Consider the following 19,995-nt stretch of genomic DNA (forward strand, 5'->3'; position numbering starts at 1 on the left):
TAGACCGCAAACTTCGTACGGATTTATTTGATGAATTTGTGATAGCACGTACATATAGTACTATTTAGTGATTAAAGGAAATTCATTATTCTAGATTATTTAATTTATTCAAACAGTACTATATATTTGAAAATCCATTTAATTTCTAGATCAGTTTACTACACTGACTGATGACGAGGTGTCCGTGTTATTCTGTTTTCTGTGTTCTGACTCCGGTCCTCCTGACTTCTATGACACAGAGTGGCTCGACCTGCTTAATGAGATACTAGAGACCGTGTACCGTAAATATAATCCTGTAACACGTGAGGAAGCACAGCAGACTCTGGACAGACTGAAGTCACGTGATTACCTCTGGGAAGATCAGGACAAGATAACGGAGGACACAGAGGATGAAACAGTGTATAGGGTAGCATCAATATACAGTTACATACCATTCTGTTACAGTAGTTATGACACAGCCAGTGTGTACCTGAGATCATACAATTACAACGAAAAGCCTGGAGAGAAGTCTGTCATTGGTCGTCTTTACAGTCATCCCCTACTGATACTCCGTCTGCAGATGAACATACTGACTCATGTCACCATGGAGGACACGGAGATATATGATAAGATACAGCAGATATGTAAGTAAATGTAAAAAAATGGTAGTTATTTTGCGATGTTTAAATTAAATGATCGAATTTATTGTTATTTAAATTAGACAGAATCATCATAAATATTAATATTTTGCTATGTTAGATATTAAAGCCGCTTAATCCGAAAAAGGCACATATTATCTTACAAAATAAAAGTACGTCATTACTTAGATAATATACAAACATAAATTGTGAGATTGGTTTTATAGTTTATTAAATCAATTCTCATGTGGAAAACATAGATCAAAAACCTTGTTGATAAATAGAAGTTCCTGACAGGAAGTTAAGATCTGTTGTGAAGTCACCTTTGTAAAAAATAAATTTATCGGTTTTATCTAATTATGAAGATAATTCAAACCCGAGTTTATTCTTGTCCATTAGTAGAAGCCTAAGTCATTGAATATAATCCAAAGTAATTTTTAAATTAATGATTAGTTAAATAGTAAAGGAAAATAAGATATTTACTTTAGAGGAAATTTAGTAACGAAGGCTTAAATATTGACCATGTACAAGTACTTTGTTGTTAAAAAATGCTCGGGTTCGATCTTCATGAGATATACATGTAAGCAATAAATTTAATTTTTGAAGGTGATTTCACGCGATATAAACATAGGAATATTTATTGTGTGACCTAACAAAAATTATTTGTTTAACTTTTGAATTTTGATATCTTTTGAAAGATAAAGACGTCGGAGGTATAATTTGACAAAAAGTGAAACAATTTATGGACAATTATTTTTCAAGAATAAAAAAGAATATATATTTTTAGCGATTAGAATCGGACCAAGCGGCTTTAATGTCAGGTACATTCATAAAGAGTTGATATTTGTTTCATTCATGTAACGGAAAATCAAATATTAGTAATCAAGTGGTTCTTTATTCGTTTTTGTTTCAAATCATATTTTATAAAAGTATGTTTACAATATTAATATACATTATTCATTTTCTTTGACAGTAAATATCCCAGACAATATACTGAACAAGGATGAGGATAAAAGGAAACAATTTCTACAGGAACTAAGAAGAGAAGGGGAGGCTGTACATTACAGAGGGAGATCACAGGACAGTGTAGATCACGTGGCGTGGCTCTGGAGATACAGGTATGGAGCGAGACCTGACGTCGTGAGATCTTGTATAGGCCTTCATCCTCACGGGGACATTTACATCATCGACAACAAACCTCACAGAAAACCAAGTAAGAAGAAAGGTTCAATGATGTTTTATTTTTATTTACAAACATGCAAAAATAAGACTAAACCTTTAACAATTTTAAACGTATTGGAAATCTTTTATAGACTCTCCCATTCACCCGAATACATGAAAGTACAAGACACCAAGCAAACGGACGGACATCCCGATCATTACATGTATATAATCTCCCGCCTCTCAAGAAGGGGGAAGGGGGGGGGTAACTATAGCTAGATAGTCCCAGTCTGGTGAACACTTATTGTTCAAAATTGGTACGGGTAAAATTAAAATATGCTAGAACATAAACATTATATAACCATGTTATCAATAAGAAATTATCTCAATAAAATAATTTTAAAATATATTATTCCCATTGTTTCAGTCTTTTCTAACAGAACAACAGATTGCTCATTTGAAAATAAAAGCGTGTTGTTTTGTTGCTACGCGTTTCTTGTACTCAAAATGCAATGTTTATAAGTATTCCGTTTGGATATACGTTTTCAACAATTTATAAAGCAAGTTTGAGTATCATAATACCATAGATTTCATAGACGTTGCGCACGGTGTTGGTACACACTGACGTTACGTCAAAATAATGTTAGAATTATAACGTTTTTATAACGTTTTGAACCTTATACTTCAATGTTTTGGATCTTTAAATGAATTTTATTTTTCAAAAGTATAAAAAAAATAAAAGGGCACATAATGTTCAATGTTTGAACCTTCTTTTTTGAAATATTTAGATGTTTACTAATAAATCTTAATAATATAATTTTATTTACTGAAATGCCAAAGGCAATCAATGAATATTTCTCTTTCTATTTTCTCACTTGTCTGTCTTATAAGGAGAAAATATGATAGTATTCCCTTTCAACCTCCTTCAACTTTTATCAGTTAGGTCATTACAATTTTTATATTTCTATAAAGCGTCTGCATGCGTTTTGGGTGTACAGAGAAACAAATGAGTTATTTTTTATATTCCTACGTTTCAATGGAACTGGTGCCATTTTGAATAAAAAAAAATAAGTATCAATTAAGTATATTGAGGGGATGATAAATAAGAGGGATGGAGAGGTTTCACCATTATTGAAAATCTGTTTGATCACAAAAAATTCTAAAATGTTTTTACTATTTTTGGTGAAAGAAGGGGGGTGGGCTTTTAATGCATTCTTTGTTTAGTAGGGTATTCTTGTGGAACGATATCATTTTGGGGTTTTCATAATTTTTTTCCTTTGGTACATGTACACATGATGAAATATCTTAAGTGATATAAATATATTTTGTGAAAAAAGAAGACAAAATCTCCAACAAGCTCCGTGGTTGAATATCGGGGCTGGTTCATGCATGTCCACAAGTACCTGTGAGCTGGTACTACGGACCTGCATGAAAAAAGCCATTTGAAGCGATAATAATTTGACACCCCCGACGTCATATGTAGGCATTGCGTAAAATGACATTTTTTTGTACCTGTGACAAAATGGCTACTCTTTTATTGATGCTTGCATTTATTTCATATAGACCATTATTATAAAGATTGTGTAATTAGTAAATGCAGCAGTAAATGTTCTTTCAAGCTACATACATGATTGCTTTATATCTTACATTAATTTATATAAGTTTGATTATTACTGAAACATATTTAGCAACAATACTGTGACTCGTGCATGCGTTACAAAAAGGCTACACTTAAGAGAGCCTTTGTAATGTTTACGTTGGAAAAGTAATATAAAATGTATCAATTCAATTAATCTAAGACATAATATGTACTAAAAGATTATTCATCAAAATTAATATTTGTCTGGAATTTATGTCTGGTACACATATCCATTTCGGCTAATGTCAGTGTAAGGAAACGATTTTTTTCAGTTAGACATTTTCCTTACGAACTGTAGATCAGTCTAAATTCATGAAATTGATAAACTGATGTAATCTGAAAGAATGCATATATTTTATTGTACGCCCTAAGTTTCATTTAATTCAGAGAACTGCAAGTGCATTTTTTTCATACCTTTTAGTTGCGCGAATAATAATTGATGTAACGTCGGACTCGGGAATTTCGCCATAAATGATCAATACTGAGTAACGCCTCATCATAGTTAAAATAATTTTAAATTATTTAAAAGAAAATTTTAAGAATTATTCATTACTTTTAAATTAGATAAAATAAATGATTATATTTTTAATTTAATGTAAATGTGACATCGGGAAACCGCTAATTTCTTTGCGACATAAAGGGTTATAGACATTTTAGAACCTAACCCGCTTTTTCATCCAATCAGCAGCTGCTAAATTTTCTAGTAAGGATTTCAATCCCTAATGGTACCAAATTCTGAACCCCTAAAGGCCCTTCGAATACACATTACTCTGATATTATATTAAAGCATTTCATAGTGTAAAAGGATTGCCCACGAGAAATTTTCAAAAATTCCATTAAGTAAGCAGTAGTTAATTAAAAAGATTGCATTGAAGTCTATGGGGAAAAAGCGTTTTTTCAAAATAACAATTCAAATAATTTGAATATCAAAAAATCATGTGGTGGAAAGATGCATTGAAATATTATAAATAGAATGATAATTGAAAAGATTTTTTTTTACCAGCTAAATTTTTTTTAATTGATTTTTTTATTATTTAACAAAGGGGAGATAACTTTTACCAAAATTCAAGGTCATGAATTAGGACACATCCCACTAAACATACTTATAGTAATAAATGGGAAGTATGTCTAAATAAACTGAGTATTTAATGCCTACATATCTGTTATGTCTTCAAATTTCAATGAATTTCTTCCTACTAGGGATTGAAGACCTAAAGTTGCTCACTTAATTGTTAAGATTTTATGTCTATGCAGTAACTCAACTCTGCTTGCTGACTAATTAGCCAATGAAAAAGCGCGATTAGGTTCTAAGTAAGTTAGATCATATAAAGTAAAATTTTAGTGGTTAAGAAGGGGGCTCGGTCGCTTCGCTCACTCCGCCCTTTCTTAACCACTAAAAATTTTACTTAATATGATCTAACTATTACATAGTACCAACATAGTGCGCAACGTCCATACCGGTAGGATTTTCCGCATAATTTTTTTGATAGAAATACTATAGATGTTGCATTAATAATTATTTTTTATTATGTCATTGGTATTAGAGAAAAAAATAAACAAAAAAACTTTTAAACATAGACAAGTACATGTATATCTTGGATACAGTGTATTTTGATTAATTTTCTTTGTGTTTTAGGTGAACATCGTAACAATCCAGAGGAAGTCGGGTGTCTACTGTATTCTCTACTGTTAACTGAGAAATATCAGCTGAATCTCAATGAACATAAACAATCTCACAGGATCATAAGGGACAAAATTAGAGACAGATATTTCCCTAATATTACCGATGACGGCTTGGTAGATTATTCTGAAGGATTCACAGAAACAGATAATGGTATGATAAGCTTTATATCAGACGACGTCCGACATGACGTCATGTACGCCTTTGTTACGGAGTGTCTGGTGGAGGACAGTGATCTGGAGTTTTTCCTGACCACGGCGTCACGTGACGTGATATCAGAATACTGCCGGTCCTGGAATTATAAGAGGAGTGAGGGAGAGAGATGTCTGTATATACCGGAGGAGCCGGAAAAGATGTACGACCTCTTCATAGACAAACTACAGCTAGACATCATCACACACTGTACCGTGTCTGACAGGAGGATTCATGGCAGAATCAGTAAACACTGTAAGTATTTCGGAAAATTTTCATCATGTCACAAAACTTAAATGAGTTCTTCTTAATATGGTCGATATGGTCTTAATACTCGTCGTTGTCTCTTAATCTGGGCGATGATCTGAAACATGTCTCTCATTCCCCTGTTAAAAGAATTTATACTTATGTCCCAAAGTATTTAGCTCACCTGAGCTGAAAGCTCAAGTGAGCTTTTCTGATGACATTTTGTTCGGCGTCCGTCTGTCTATCTGTCCGTCTGTCTGTAAACTTTTCAAATTTTCGACCTCTTTTCAAGAACCGCTGGGCCAATTTCAACCAAACTTGCCACAAAGTATCTTTTGGTAAAGGGGATTCAGGTTTGTTCAAATGAAGGGCCACGCCTTCATTCAAGGGGGGATAATTGGGAATTAAAGAAAATTTGGTGGCATATTTAAAAAATCTTCTTCTCAAGAACCACTGTGCCAGGAAAGATGAAACTTATGGGGACACATCCTCAGGTAGTGTAGATTCAAGTTTGTTCAAATCATGACCCCCGGGGATAGGGCGGGGCCAGAATGGCCGATCAAAATTTTACATAGAAATATATAGGTAAATTCTTTAAAAATCTTCTTCTCAAGAATGACAAAGCCATAATTCATTATATTTATATGGAAGCATGTTCAGGAAGTTAAGATTCAAGTTTATTCAAATCATGACCCCCGGTGGTAGGGCGGGGCCAAAATGGCCGACGAAAGTTTTACATAGAAATATATAGGAAAATTCTTTTAAAATCTTCTTCTGAAGAATGACAAAGCCATAATTCATCATATTTTTAAAGAAGCATGCTCAGGTAGTGTAGATTCAAGTTTGTTCAAATCATGACCCGCGGGGGTAGGGCGGGGCCAAAATGGCCGACCAATGTTTTACATAGAAATATATAGGAAAATTGTATAAAAATCTTCTTCACAAGAATGAAAAAGCCATAATTCATCATATTTTTATGGAAGCATGCTCAGGTAGTGTAGATTCAAGTTTGTTCAAATCATGACCCTCGGGGGTAGGGCGGGACCAAAATGGCCTACCAATGTTTTATATAGAAATATATAGGAAAATTGGTTAAAAATCTTCTTCACAAGAATGAAAAAGCCATAATTCATCATATTTATATGGAAGCATGCTCAGGTAGTGTAAATTCAAGTTTGTTCAAATCATGACCCTCGGGGGTAGGGCGGGACCAAAATGGCCGACCATAATTTTACATCGAAATATATAGGTAAATTCTTTAAAAATTTTCTCCTCAAGAATGACAAAGCCATAATTCATCATATTTATATGGAAGCATACTCAAGTATTGTAGATTCATTTTTTTTTCAAATCATGACCCCCAGGGGTAGGAAAGGGCCAAAATGGCCGACCAAAGTTTTTAAAGACATATATAGGAAAATTCTGAAACAATCATTTTCTAAAAAATAGCAAATCCATGATTGGTCATGGGACTACTCTTGGATTTAAACTTTACAATAAAAAGCCATTTTGTACTTTTTCCTACCCGTAGTGCTCAGGTGAGCGATGTGGCCCATGGGCCTCTTGTTCAACTTTGCTGCATAACCAAATATTTTGTTTTAATCTTAGCATGTCTTGCACATTAGATATAGAATAGAATATTTTTGCTATCACTACTGAAAGTCCTTGGAGTTGAAATCTCTATACAGGCGTGGATAAAAAAAATCAAAGGGGGAGGCAATTATTTTAAATACATACATAGTGAGGGGGCCAGAAATTTTGCAAGGGGGCAGTAGAAGTCAGGGGGTCTAAGGGCTAAACTAAAGCCCCCAGTGGATGTAGAATAATGCCCTGTTGGGGGCTGACACACTTTCTTACAAATAACAGATGTTTTTTCTTGATTTTAGGATAATTGACATATATATGTTTTACAGACAAAATATCAAAAAAGGGGAAGGGCACGCCAGGCATACAGACCCTGGATCAGTCTTTGATATGTGTTGTTTATCAACTCAATAGGATACAGGGTGGAGTGTAGTTTTTAAAGGTCGGAGGTTGATGAGAAAAAAAAAATACCCACTTAAATTACCTTAAAGTTTTGAAAAATAAGGGTAAATAATCTCATAACTCGAAAACTTCATTTTGTAAAGGAGGGGGTCATTCTGTTTTTACAGCCCATTTTTTTTTTATATTTTACAATATTAGCCTTTCACTGAGCATTTTCTTTATTAAAAATACTACACAAGTTTCAGACTTTTTTCTATCTCTTTTTTTCAAATCCAATTAAAGGGAGAATGAAACTCCCGTAAACCATCCCCCCAGCCACTGCTATGTAATCTGTATCTGCATTGTTAAAACGCACTTTGAATTTTTTTTTTTTCGAATACCATGCGGGGATAAAGAGAGGGGGTTGGGGTAAGAATTTACAAGGTTAAAATATGTACATGTATATATTGAAACAAATAAAAAAAACAATTACCATGGACCCTCCTTGGAAAACGCTGACCCCCCCCTCTCCTCCAAGGTAAGCACAGATATGTGTGAAATGGGTATGCAAAGATTTAAGGCAATAGAAGTCATAAATAGAACCCCCCCCCCCAATACACACACACACCCACAAAAAAGTTTTTGACGTTTGGCGATTTTTTTATTTGTTTCTTTGTTTATTTTATATTTTTTTTTTTGCTTGTCCCCCCCCCCCCTTGGAAATATTCCTGGAACCGCGCCTGAACATTATACCAACGAAGACGACAAACAACGGACTTTGGTCAGAAGGGCTCAGGTGAGATAACAATGAATATTAAAACATGTACTGATGTCACGATATATGTAACCTTTGGTAATTTTTTTTAAATAGTTGGCGTCCCTAGTGAAGTACTACAATGGGACCCGGAGGCCAGAGAGCGGTATGTGGAGTACGCTAAGAGAGGAACACAGACAGTCCACCACGCCCGGGGGATGATTGTAGGATGTGCTGGGGCGGGGAAAACAACACTACTTAAACGTCTGCTCCGATGCACTGAAGAAGAGATTAAGGAAGTAAAATCTACTGAGGGATTGGAGGTGCATGAGGAAATATTTGAATTATGTGATGAAGCAAAATCTCTAAAAGGTAAAGATGTCAAGGCTATTGATACTTGAAATATTACAAAGCTTTTTAATATTGAAAAAAATATATGATAAAATAAGACCTTTTTATTCTAATCAATATGAAACACGAGAAAAAACACTGAAAAAAGTGCGATCCGACGGTAAGTAAATGAATCAATCGATATTTACCATGATCATGCGCAAAGGATGAACTGACATAAGCATGCATATAAAGAAATGAAAAGTAAACTTTGACTTTTAAAAACCATTTAATTTCAAATTATTGTTTTTCAAAAAATACCTTTCCCTTACATTTTAAATTTTACGATAAAACTTCACAGGTAACTGTTCTAGGATCAAAGAAAAATAAAATAATACTTTGTAAATAAATGAAAAGTTCGTATTTCTAGTTTTCTAGTTTTTTTAAACAAAATATAAAAAGCCTAGAATAGTCTTTTAGTTTTTTTTTTCTGTTGGCATTGTTGTTAATATGCTTTGAATTTTAGTTACATTACATAACTAATTCTAGTAAGCATTTAAGCAATACTTATTGCTTCCCAGTTGTTGATATTTAAAGCAACTTTATCAGAGTTTTTAATTTTTAAAAAGCTTATAATTTTTAGAATAACAGGTGGTACGTGACAGAAAATTATAAGACATCTGAATATGCTTTCAGTAAGAACACGACATATGGATCTCAGAAATAATGAGGAAAATGAAACTGACTTTGAAAAGAAGACTCTGACTATGTTCGACTTTGGGGGCCAGTGTGCGTACTACGCCTGTCACCAGATTTACCTGACCAGGAGAGCTTTCTATGTTGTGGTGGTGGACGCCTCTAAACCTCTTGACCAGAAGGTGGATAAGGAAGTGTGTGATCAAGATGGTAGTATGTTCTCCGGATGGACCTATGGAGGTATAACTCTTGTAAACTGCACATCTTTCCTTACATTTGTTTCATATCAATTTCTCTAAAGAGATGTTTTTTGCAATAAATTCCTTAATTAACTCATGCGCGGATCTAGAGGGGACCCCCCCTTGAAAACACGGACGTTTGTTAAATGGGTATGGAGAGTAATAGTTATTTGCATCCCCCTATGAAATAGTTTTTTCTCGTTTGGGCAAGTTAAGATGATTTTTTTTGCTTGTCAACACGTTTCTGAGAGTTGGATTTTTTATTTGACGGGGTTTGACCCCCCCCCCCATTGAAAAAATTCTGGATCTGCGACTGTAACTAACATCTAAACACTCAGTTAATCCCTCTACAACCGGTGAAAAGAGATACATATACAATTTCAGGTGGAAAGAAACAGAAAAAAAGACAAAAAATGCGTACTCATGCTCGCAGATTAGGCTTGGACAATCTTAATGAAACTTTACAGAAATTATGAATACAAACTATTAATAGATGTACTTTCAACATACATTATGTTCCACATTCCTACCGTTGCCAAGGAAACGAGCTATAAGTGACCATCCATTTATGTTTATTTCTCTCGGTAAATATGAATTTTGAAAATTTATTTCTTCTACAGTTTCAAAGTGGTTTCCTGATAAAAAAAAATAATTCGAATGCAGCAGGTCTACAAATTTAGTCATCAGAACAAACTTGTATTCTGGTTAATCATAGTTTTGTACTCGAGTGTTTCATACATAGCTTACAAAATCTTTTGCTTCTAGACAGATATAACAAGATGTGTTTATGAAGAACAATGCATCCGTTGGCAAAAAAATCTAAAAAAAAAAAAATATTTTAGCATTAGGGTCACTGACAGTCGACGTCACAAGGCCATTGTCCTTGGTAACACTAACTTCTATGGAAGAATTTTATAGATGCAGTACAAATACTAAATATGAAGTGTCTATCTCTTATGGTTATAACATTATGGCAAAAGTTATTTCAAGTATGGTTAGTTGACAGAGTTCGGCGCGTTTTCTGACATATATCATCTGCATACAGACATGCAAATCAAAGACGCTGGTTGTTTGTTGCATTCAGATGATAAATAATTTCGAGATATGTTTACAAGTTTTTCCTGCTTTTGTTCAAGTTTATATTGTATATATTAAATAACTGTAAAAATAGGTACTCGTGCAACATTTTTCATCTTCCAAACTTGCATTTTCTTTTTAATTTTACATTTGTGATTCAAAACAAAGATTAATCACAAATATCATTATGACTGTTTTATCTTTTGTAGGTACATGTCTTGAAATGTTTTCAAATGTTTTATTATTGGAAATATGTACAAGTCTATAGCCAAATCAAAAATCCATCAAGTGTTACAAACGCATTGGGGTTACTGGGAATATATGGTTACAATATGATGAGGTATTTTTAATAAATATGGCAGAATGCAGCTATATATATATATAGTTAGTATGAAACAAGTCGTTCATAGATGATAATGTCGAGTTTTTAAAATTCATGTCAGGTTTAAGAATATATATGAAATATATGTTGATAAGGAACTGTATTCAATCTTAAAAGTCCATAAAACAATACAAAATAGGAGCATGCAGAGCACATACAGACCCCTGAAACATCAGTTTTTGGATCAAGTGCAATAGGGAAGTGAGCATCCCCTGAAGACCGGTCATTTTTGCTGTATTGTTTAAAATATACACACTGTATTACAACTGAAGTTAAAGTTCACAGTGAGGAAACAGAGAATTATTACTGCAAGTACTCAAAAAAGTGAAACCTAAAGTATACATTTTGGTTCCTTCCTAAACACAGAAGTGCCTTATATTAAAGACACAGTTTAACCTTGAGTAGAACACATTAGGCATATGGGAACAAATGCATTCTGTATTAGATTGCTTGAGAAATAAAACGAATGCAGCTTTTGTACATCTTATTACTAAGTAGTGGTGGTCTTACGACGCAGTACCACAACATGCAGAACTTCTACTTGTTAGCTTGCGGGGTCTTCAGTAATGGCTTTAAATCTGCCACTTGAATTTCTTGGATGGACATGGACATTGGAAGGGGGCACCTGGCAGTGTCGATGCAGTTGTGTACAGAAGAGAAAATGTCTTTGAGAAAACGGGAGGAGATCTCAACTAAGTAGCGGATAATGTCAAGGCATTGGAATCATACACATCAGCAAAACAAATGACATCTTCGGAGAAAAACAATAGGTACAGAGAGGAGAAAACCTGTGAAACTAATGTGATAAATCGATGTTGGAGGTGAATGAAAGTTATACATCAAATTCCTGTGTCGTCAAATATTAGAGCGAAGGCCGAGCATACCCAGAAGTCGTATCAGATTTAATGACAATGTTGATTTAGAGGTCAAAACCATGCATAGAGTAAGGGTAACCATTTTTTGGCTATGTTTTGGTATGCCAAAAAATATCATACCCCTACTAAAGTATCCATCTAGACCAGTTACCAAAAGACATGCTGAAGTTGTCTCTGGTATCCAGGAACTAATACAATTGTTGATTGTATGTTTGTTTTACGTCTTATTCGAGATTTATTTTACTAATGTAGAAACGTTTCAACACACTGGTGAAGAACTTCACATTTTGACATTTACTCAGCACTCAGCACTCAGGGTCTTTGAGCAGTGAGGATCTTTATCGTACTGGTACCAACGCCTGTCGTAACTAGGACCATTTGTTAAGGTCTCATCCGAAAAAAAAAACTCTTCTGGTGCTGAGCGTATGGCGAAGGAACGATTAATATCCATTTTATCGACTTATGTCAGTCGCTGCCAACATTCGAACTCACGGCCTCTCGATCATGGAGTAAGCGCTCCTCCGACTGAGCTAACGTGAACGGTAAATTTTAGATGGTTGTTATGATATTGAATTTTGTTAATTATGAAAGAGTTTTGAATTGAATTGAATACTATTTTACTTTTTTTTTGTTATGACACATATCTTTTTTTTTTTTGTTTATCCCTTATTCATAGGTCAAGATTTTAATATCCAAATGACAATTTGTCTTGGCCGCAGTGAGCAATGTTTTAGCCTCTATTTTTTCAAAGAAATTCCCTTCATACGCTGTGTACAAAAGTTAATACATCTTGTAAATATTAAAAATACATATGTATTCAGTAAAAAATTAAAGTATGCTTTTTCTGAAAAATGTGAAATTCCTTTCTTTGATGACGCACTGTTTTGCATTTGGTTAACGATATAGGTTTATTCTCTGCATACTTTAACTTATTAAAAATATATCATATTTGATAATCTGCAAATTTAATCAACTACCTTTCATATTCTAAAATTAAACAATATAATTAATTTGTGGTTGAAAGAGTTACAAGATCGATTATCTTTGTGTTATTGTCATAATATTTATTTTCACATAGATCTGATATTTTAAAAGAGAGTATTCACAAGATCGTGTGTGTTTACCAGTTGCCAGAATTGAAAATAAAGAAATATGGATACAAATATCAAGATAGCCAAAAAAAAAACAATTCACAAAAGAAATGGATTACTTTTTTAAAATTAGAATTACAATTTTTAAAGAGTGACCGGCTAATGCTCGACCTCAAACTGTGAGTGAATTGCTTATGAATTATATGCAAGAAGAACGAATCTTGTAGTCTCACAATGGTATAACTATTCCAATAAAATGTTGGAAATATTTTTAAGGAAAATATTTGCAATTTCATTTTCAGATTACTTCGTTTTCTGGTTGAAGTCTATACATACCTACTGTGGTTCTGACAGTGATAAAGATCAAAAGCCCACAGTTCTGATAGTAGCAACCCATTGGGACAAAAGAAACACTCAGTTTCATGTAAGAATATTTTATGCCAAAAAACATCATTTCCGAAGGAGAGGAAATATACTGTTTTACACTTGTGTGTCTGCCTGGCAATAAGTCTATATGTCCGTATGTTTGTCCATTACAAATTTTCATTATTTTTTCTCATCATCTACTCATCACACGTAATTGAAGTTCTACCATACTATTGAATTACATGTTGTATTAAGATTCATTTTTTATCACATCCGATGTTATCTTCCTCTTTATCAGTGCCTTTGTTCGTGCCGATTTCTAACTACTCGTCAAATGCTATTGAAATTTTAATATACTCATTGAAAAACATTCGATCTTTTGAAGTTCAAGTAGGGATTGCATGATTGACAACAATATTTTCTTTTATTTTTGATGTCCAGGAAAAAGGTAAAAATCTTGACATGATCTTGCCTCTGATATAAAACGGTCAAAGAACAAAGTGCGATATTGGCAAAAAATGCCGCTTTCATATCTGCTCCGTTTAAAACATTTTAAAAAGCCTTGGATTTTTGAAATTAAATGATATATAAGAAGAAGGTACAGTTTCAATACAAATTAAGCACGATAATTTTCTAAAATATGAAAGTAATATAAGAAATCAAAATTTATTCTTTCTTAATCCTAGGAATTCCAGTAAGAAAACACAAGTCGTGTGACCTCCTTCGTATTAATTGTGATGTCATTAACTTGTGCATTTTCCCGTATTTTCTTAAAAAGTTGCAGAAGACATCAATTTTCTTCAAGAAAACATACTCTGCCACCGTCGCCCGGAAAGATTTTGAGATGTGTGATTTTGCATAGCAGTTTACATAATATATCAAAAAATTAAAGTGGGCGACGGTGGCAGACACTATTTTCTAAAGGAAAATTCGCAAAGAAATGAGTCATTTTGAGGCTTTCCTGCATTTTAGGTATTCAATGTATAGCATTGAATTTTCCCAAAATTCATATTGATTGCAAGTGACAACCAACACCATTTTATCTGTATAAATTAAATATATACTTACATGCATGCGCAAGGGTGTAATTTAATGAAAGATAGCTTATTTCAAAAGATTTTCAACGAATTCTAGCTGACATTCCATGATTAGCGCGTATTTGTGACGTCATAATGAAAATTTGAGTTATTTTTGTACCTGTGGAATTTAGTTCGCATCTTACTTGCTTCAATGCTAAACAATAAAAGACAAAAAAAGTAAAGTTTAAAATATTGAAAATTTTGCGGCAGATAACTGCTAATACCGCACTTTGTTCTTTAATCTTTAATTTGATACCTTCACTTAGTGATAATAGAGAGGTTTAGCAAGTTCACTTGTACATGTAAATGTACGTGTAAACTACAAGATAGAATTACACGTTAACATTTTTTTTCTTGTTTAGCAAAGTATAATTTGTTCTTGTACATGTATTTTTTTGAATGTAAAAATGGTTTACATATAAAATTCATCCGAAAAGGCAATGATTTTAATACGTATATCACCAAAAAGGCGTTTTACATAAATATATGCATGTACTTATGAGAAAAAAAAATGGTACAGATTTCTTATATTTTTAATCGTTACCAAATTTCAAGATTATTAATTACGACACATCCCACTATACATGCTTATGGTAATAATTGGGAAGTATGTGTAAATAAACTGAGTATTCAATGCCTACATATCAGTTATGTATTCAATTTCATGGAATTTCATCCCATTAGGGACTGAATACCTTAAAGAATTATAAGCTACAAGTATTAACTTACGTGTACTTGGCAATCTACACGTAACCTACGTAAGAAGATACGTGTAGAAATTCGTCATTAACAAAAGTGATGACGTAATGCACAGATTTCTGGTGCTACACGTACACGTACGCGTACACGTTTGTTTGCTAAACCTCTCTAATGTCTTCTTGATTCTGTGAAAATATCATTGATTTTTAAATACAAGAATTGTAAGAGGAATCCTATCTTATGTAGCTCGTACATGTATATGTGGCAAAATAATGTTTCGGATTTTAAATACAATAGATAAAATACTTTTCACCATTAAGATGTTTAAAATTGAAAATTTGGTCTAATTTTAAATGGTTAATACAGGCATTTGAATGCCACTTAGTTATGCAATTGTGTTAACTGATTTAGTCTCCCTTCATGTTGAACACTTGTAAACATAAAGTTAAATGTCTTTAACATGACATTTTTGAAAGGCTTTTGAACTAAACAGGTCCATTAGCTCTTATAGGAGGCAGAGGAATATCAAAATAGCATAAATAGAAGTATGACATCTTGACAAAAAACGAAAACAGTCTATATACTATAGTGACTTTGTTTCCTTTTTAATTTAGGATAAAAACCGATTGATGGAGAGCCTGCGCTGTCAGATTCCAAAGTCATCTCACTTAGCACAGTACATCCGAGATGATAACATTTTTTGCGCTGAATTTAATTTACCTCTCCGTGATCTAGAAACTTGTCTTTTCAACATAGCTTCCCATCAACGATGGAACGAGAACATTCCAAAAGAATGGTCGTTTTTTGAAATAGAAATCAATCAGAAAAAAATCTTAATGAGAATCATGAATATCTGGGAAATAAAATCAACGGCTTCAGAGATAACTGATAGAGGACAGAGCGCTTCCAATGAAGATGAAAATGAAAAACTAGATATGCTGAGATATTATCATGACACTGGAAAAGCTCTATATTTCAAGGAAGATGGTCTGGACGATAAAATAATTATTAATGTGCAATGGTTTATTGACGCCTTCAAACACATCATCACAGACAGACTACATTTTAAAGGAATTCCTGGGACTCAGGAGAACTGGGAAGAATATTACAAAACTGGCAATTTGCGAGACCGACTCCTTCTGGAGATCTGGAAACACAAAGATGAAGAGTTGTGCGAAAAGCTAAAGAAAGAAGGAAAATTAACCGATACAAAAGTCAGAAGTGAAAAAGAATCATATGAGAAAGACAAACGATATCTTCAATGCCACAAGGTATCGCTCCTTATCTTTATGCAAAGACTTGGTTTGCTGGCTATTGGTACAGAATCTCACTATGTTCCGTGCATGAATCGTAAAGAAATTGAAAAAGAACTTTTAAATCTCATCGAGGAATCGGAAAGTAAATCATCTGTCCTTGTTTATGAATTTGATTTTCTGCCATTTTTCTTGTTTTTTCGCCTTGTTATTGCTTGTATGCAAGAAAACGGTTGGAAAGTCCTACGAAATCAAGGAACATCTTGCCTCTACAAAAATGCTGCTTTGTTTTCCTACATACAATACAACATTGTTTTATCCGTCACTGAAGAATCTATACAACTTCAAGTATTTTGCCCGATACAAGGACATTTTTTGGAAACAGAAAAAACATGCTTGATTCAAGGAAGAATAGAAGAGCTGTTAAATGCTTTAGCAGGAACATTTCATAGAGAGATACAGTATGTAAGAGGCTTTAGATGTCGAATGGACAAAGAAAAAATGATTGCCATCGATATAAAGGACCATTTTTTACCTCAAAAAGACATTCCAAACGAAGATCTTAAATTGATGTGTCCTTTGCATTCCGTTAATGATCGGCATATCATTGATACCACTGAACTTACTAGGTATTGGAAATTGTAGAGAAAGACATCCACCAATTTATAAATTATAATTATTTAAAAGAATTACAAAACTTATTGCCTAATAATTTAATTTCAGTTGTAACTCGGCATTTGATTGGTTTAACGGTTTTATCAATTTTGTATAACATAACTTGCCTACGTCACAATGAGTTACGTCAAAAACGAAGTACTTTGCTTGAGTTAACTTTTAAGATATGCCATATTTGAAACCTTTTTCCGAAGGAATAAAAGAAAGAATTGTATCATTGTCTACTTTGAAATTAAATTATAATGAATGATGCTAATTTCAACTTATGTTATACGAAATAACATAACTTGGGGCAGTTTATGCTGTTTTATAAACCGCGATATGGTTGAAAATTATACACCCTATACGTGTTTGAAAAATTCAAATGTTTTTTTTTTTTATTTTTCAAATGTTGTGTATGGTTTGAAAATTTTTTTTGAATTTGAATGCTTAATATTTTTTGTCACTCAACTGAGAATGAAAACATGCTTAGAATGCGCTTCTGTATTGTCGTTTGACAATTTGTGTAATTGATATATCATTAGCAAACAAATCTTCCATTACTTTTCACTAAGAATATGTACACATTTTTTTTTTATTTCTAAGTGATCTAGATTAGCGAAATATGTTCAACAGTGTATTCTTAAATTATTTAATGTGCTTACTTACTATTGTACAGACAGTATTTTCATTAAGGTCAAATTTATATATGTGTGCAATGTTTGAACACGGAACTGAAAACGTAATATGTAATAATAAATGAGCAATTTTTACAACTAGACTAGGAAAAACCTTAATCACAGTTTATGTTCACTGATGTTTTGGTTTTATTTTGTTATTTTGCCCTGTTTGATCAAACATGAAAGAATGCTGCATTTTAGAAATGTGACATAATAAGTAATAATAACATTTCTATTTTAAACTAAGAAAAAGTCCCTCAAGAAATAGATTCGAGAACCTTTGTTAATTTTTATTTTCAAATATTGTATTTAAATATAGCAGGGTAAAATTCATTGAAGACGTTTTTCTCCCAATCTTTGTCAATGATACATCTTGTCTGTTTTATTTGAAAGAAAATTTCACTACAAATTGGTGCCATTCAGCATTTTTTAAGAAGGTATGGTAAAATGTCTAGTTTTTGGTGTCACAAAAAAAAATGGTGATAGTTAAGGAGATGTGAAAAAACGATTTGCAATATCTAACTACATGGTTTTCAGTGTCTCAAACATTACGAATTTTACTTCGTACTAGATATATACTGAAAATGTGTTTGGTCGTCATGTTTTTGTTTTTCAATGTTCTATAGCTTAAGAATTAAAAATCCTCTGCTAACGCACATAAAACGTTTCTTTATTATTTTCCAAAAACAATATATATGCTATTTTTATTAAAAAAAAAATTATCGCATGGCTTGCAGAAAAATTGTGAAAAATAGGAATTTAACATGACAACTTTATAAAGGGATACATGTAAGAGACATTTATTTCATTATGAGTAATCTCTCTTATCAGAGTATCAATACACCTTGAGATTAAGATATAAAGATTTAACTAAAGTATCTCAAATTTTCTATAAAAATGAAACAGATAAATCTCTATGAAACTCCTCTTATCTCACCTGAGCTAAAGGCTTAAGTGAGATTTTCTGATCGAAATTTGTCCGTTGTCTGTCGTTGTTGTTGGCGTCGTCGTTGTCGTCGTCATAAACTTTTCACAATTTCATCTTCTTCTCAAGAACCACTTGGCCAATTTCAACTAAATTTTCCACAAAGTACCCTTGCGTAAAGGGGATTTAGGTTTGTTCCAAAGAAGGGTCACACTCTTTTCAAAGGGAAAATAATTACGAATTAGTGAAAAAATTACTGGCGTATTTTAAAAATCTTCTTAAGAACCACGGGGCCAGGAAAGATGAAACTCATATGGAAGTACCCATATGTAATGTAGATTCAATTTTCCTCAAACCATGACCCCAGGGGGTAGGTTGGGGCCACAGAGGGGTGTCTAATTTTAATGTAGGAATACATACCTTTGGTAATTTAAAAAAAATTCTTATGAAGAACCACTGGGCCAGGAAAGATGACACTCATGTAGAAGCATCTTCTGGTAGTGTTTAGTCAAGTTTGTTCAAATCATGACCCCCAGGAGAAGGGTGGGGCCACAATGGGGTATCAAATTTTAACATAGGAATAAATAGAATTTTTTTATCTTCATCTGAAGAACCTCTAGGCCAGGAAAGATGAAACTCATGTAGAAGTATTCTCTTGTAGAGCAAATTCAAGTTTCTTCAAATCATGACCCCCGGAGGTAGGTTGAGGCAACAATGGGGTATTAAATTTTAACATAGGAATACATAAGAAAATGTTTTAAAATCCTCTTCTCAAGAACAGCAAATCTATGATCAGGGAAATGGAGGAGCCATTACAGTGGATCATTACAAAGGAAAAAAAAGGCTATTTCTATAAAAAAAAAATCGATCTTACAAACAGCAAAGCCATTATGTGTCTCATTCATTCAAAGGCATCCTACGAAGGTGTAGATTTTAGTTTGTTTAAATACCCCAACCCCTCCTTCCACCAAATCAACATTTATATTAAACTTTTCAATACTGAACTGATTTTTGCCATTAGCTAGCCAGTTTTTTTCAGGTAAGCGATGTGCGAGCTGTAATGTGAGGATACAATGTTCATCAATACCGAAGATCTGTATATCAAAAATATTATTTTGTTTACTTTTATCATGTAAAAGAAAAGATATGTTTATGAGTGTGCAAAAAATAGAATTTTTTGTCTTCTCTATCTTTGATTTCACGGAGAGTAAAAATGTAAAGATACACATGGAGTTTTTAGAAGTTAAGGGACATAATTATACTGGTACACTGTATCATCTCAGTTAAACCTCAAATAATAATTTTTTGAACCTTGTAATGAAATTATTGCATATAGTGGCTTAATTGTATGTTGCACTCAAACGAAGTTGGACAGAACTTCAACTGGACACATA

General features: G+C 33.0%; 2 protein-coding genes across 3 annotated transcripts in view; both read left to right on the forward strand.

Moving 5' to 3' along the window:
• The window catches only part of LOC134261999 (uncharacterized), a 113,908-nt gene that overhangs the window by 24,561 nt on the left and 69,352 nt on the right, over positions 1 to 19,995 (forward strand). The gene's annotated exons all lie outside the window — the stretch shown is intronic.
• Positions 519 to 18,156, forward strand: LOC134262003 (uncharacterized). Its single transcript, XM_062744385.1, has 7 exons — positions 519 to 623; positions 1,591 to 1,830; positions 5,054 to 5,545; positions 8,373 to 8,627; positions 9,282 to 9,521; positions 13,248 to 13,369; positions 15,704 to 18,156. Exons 1-7 carry the CDS (start codon positions 560 to 562, stop codon positions 16,985 to 16,987), a joined length of 2,697 nt encoding a protein of 898 aa, XP_062600369.1. The 5' UTR covers positions 519 to 559; the 3' UTR covers positions 16,988 to 18,156.

This window comes from Saccostrea cucullata, unplaced genomic scaffold (genome assembly GCF_032062105.1).
Source record: "Saccostrea cucullata isolate Sc308-1 unplaced genomic scaffold, CSIRO_AGI_Scuc_v1 ctg2436, whole genome shotgun sequence".
Lineage (NCBI taxonomy): Eukaryota > Metazoa > Mollusca > Bivalvia > Ostreida > Ostreidae > Saccostrea > Saccostrea cuccullata.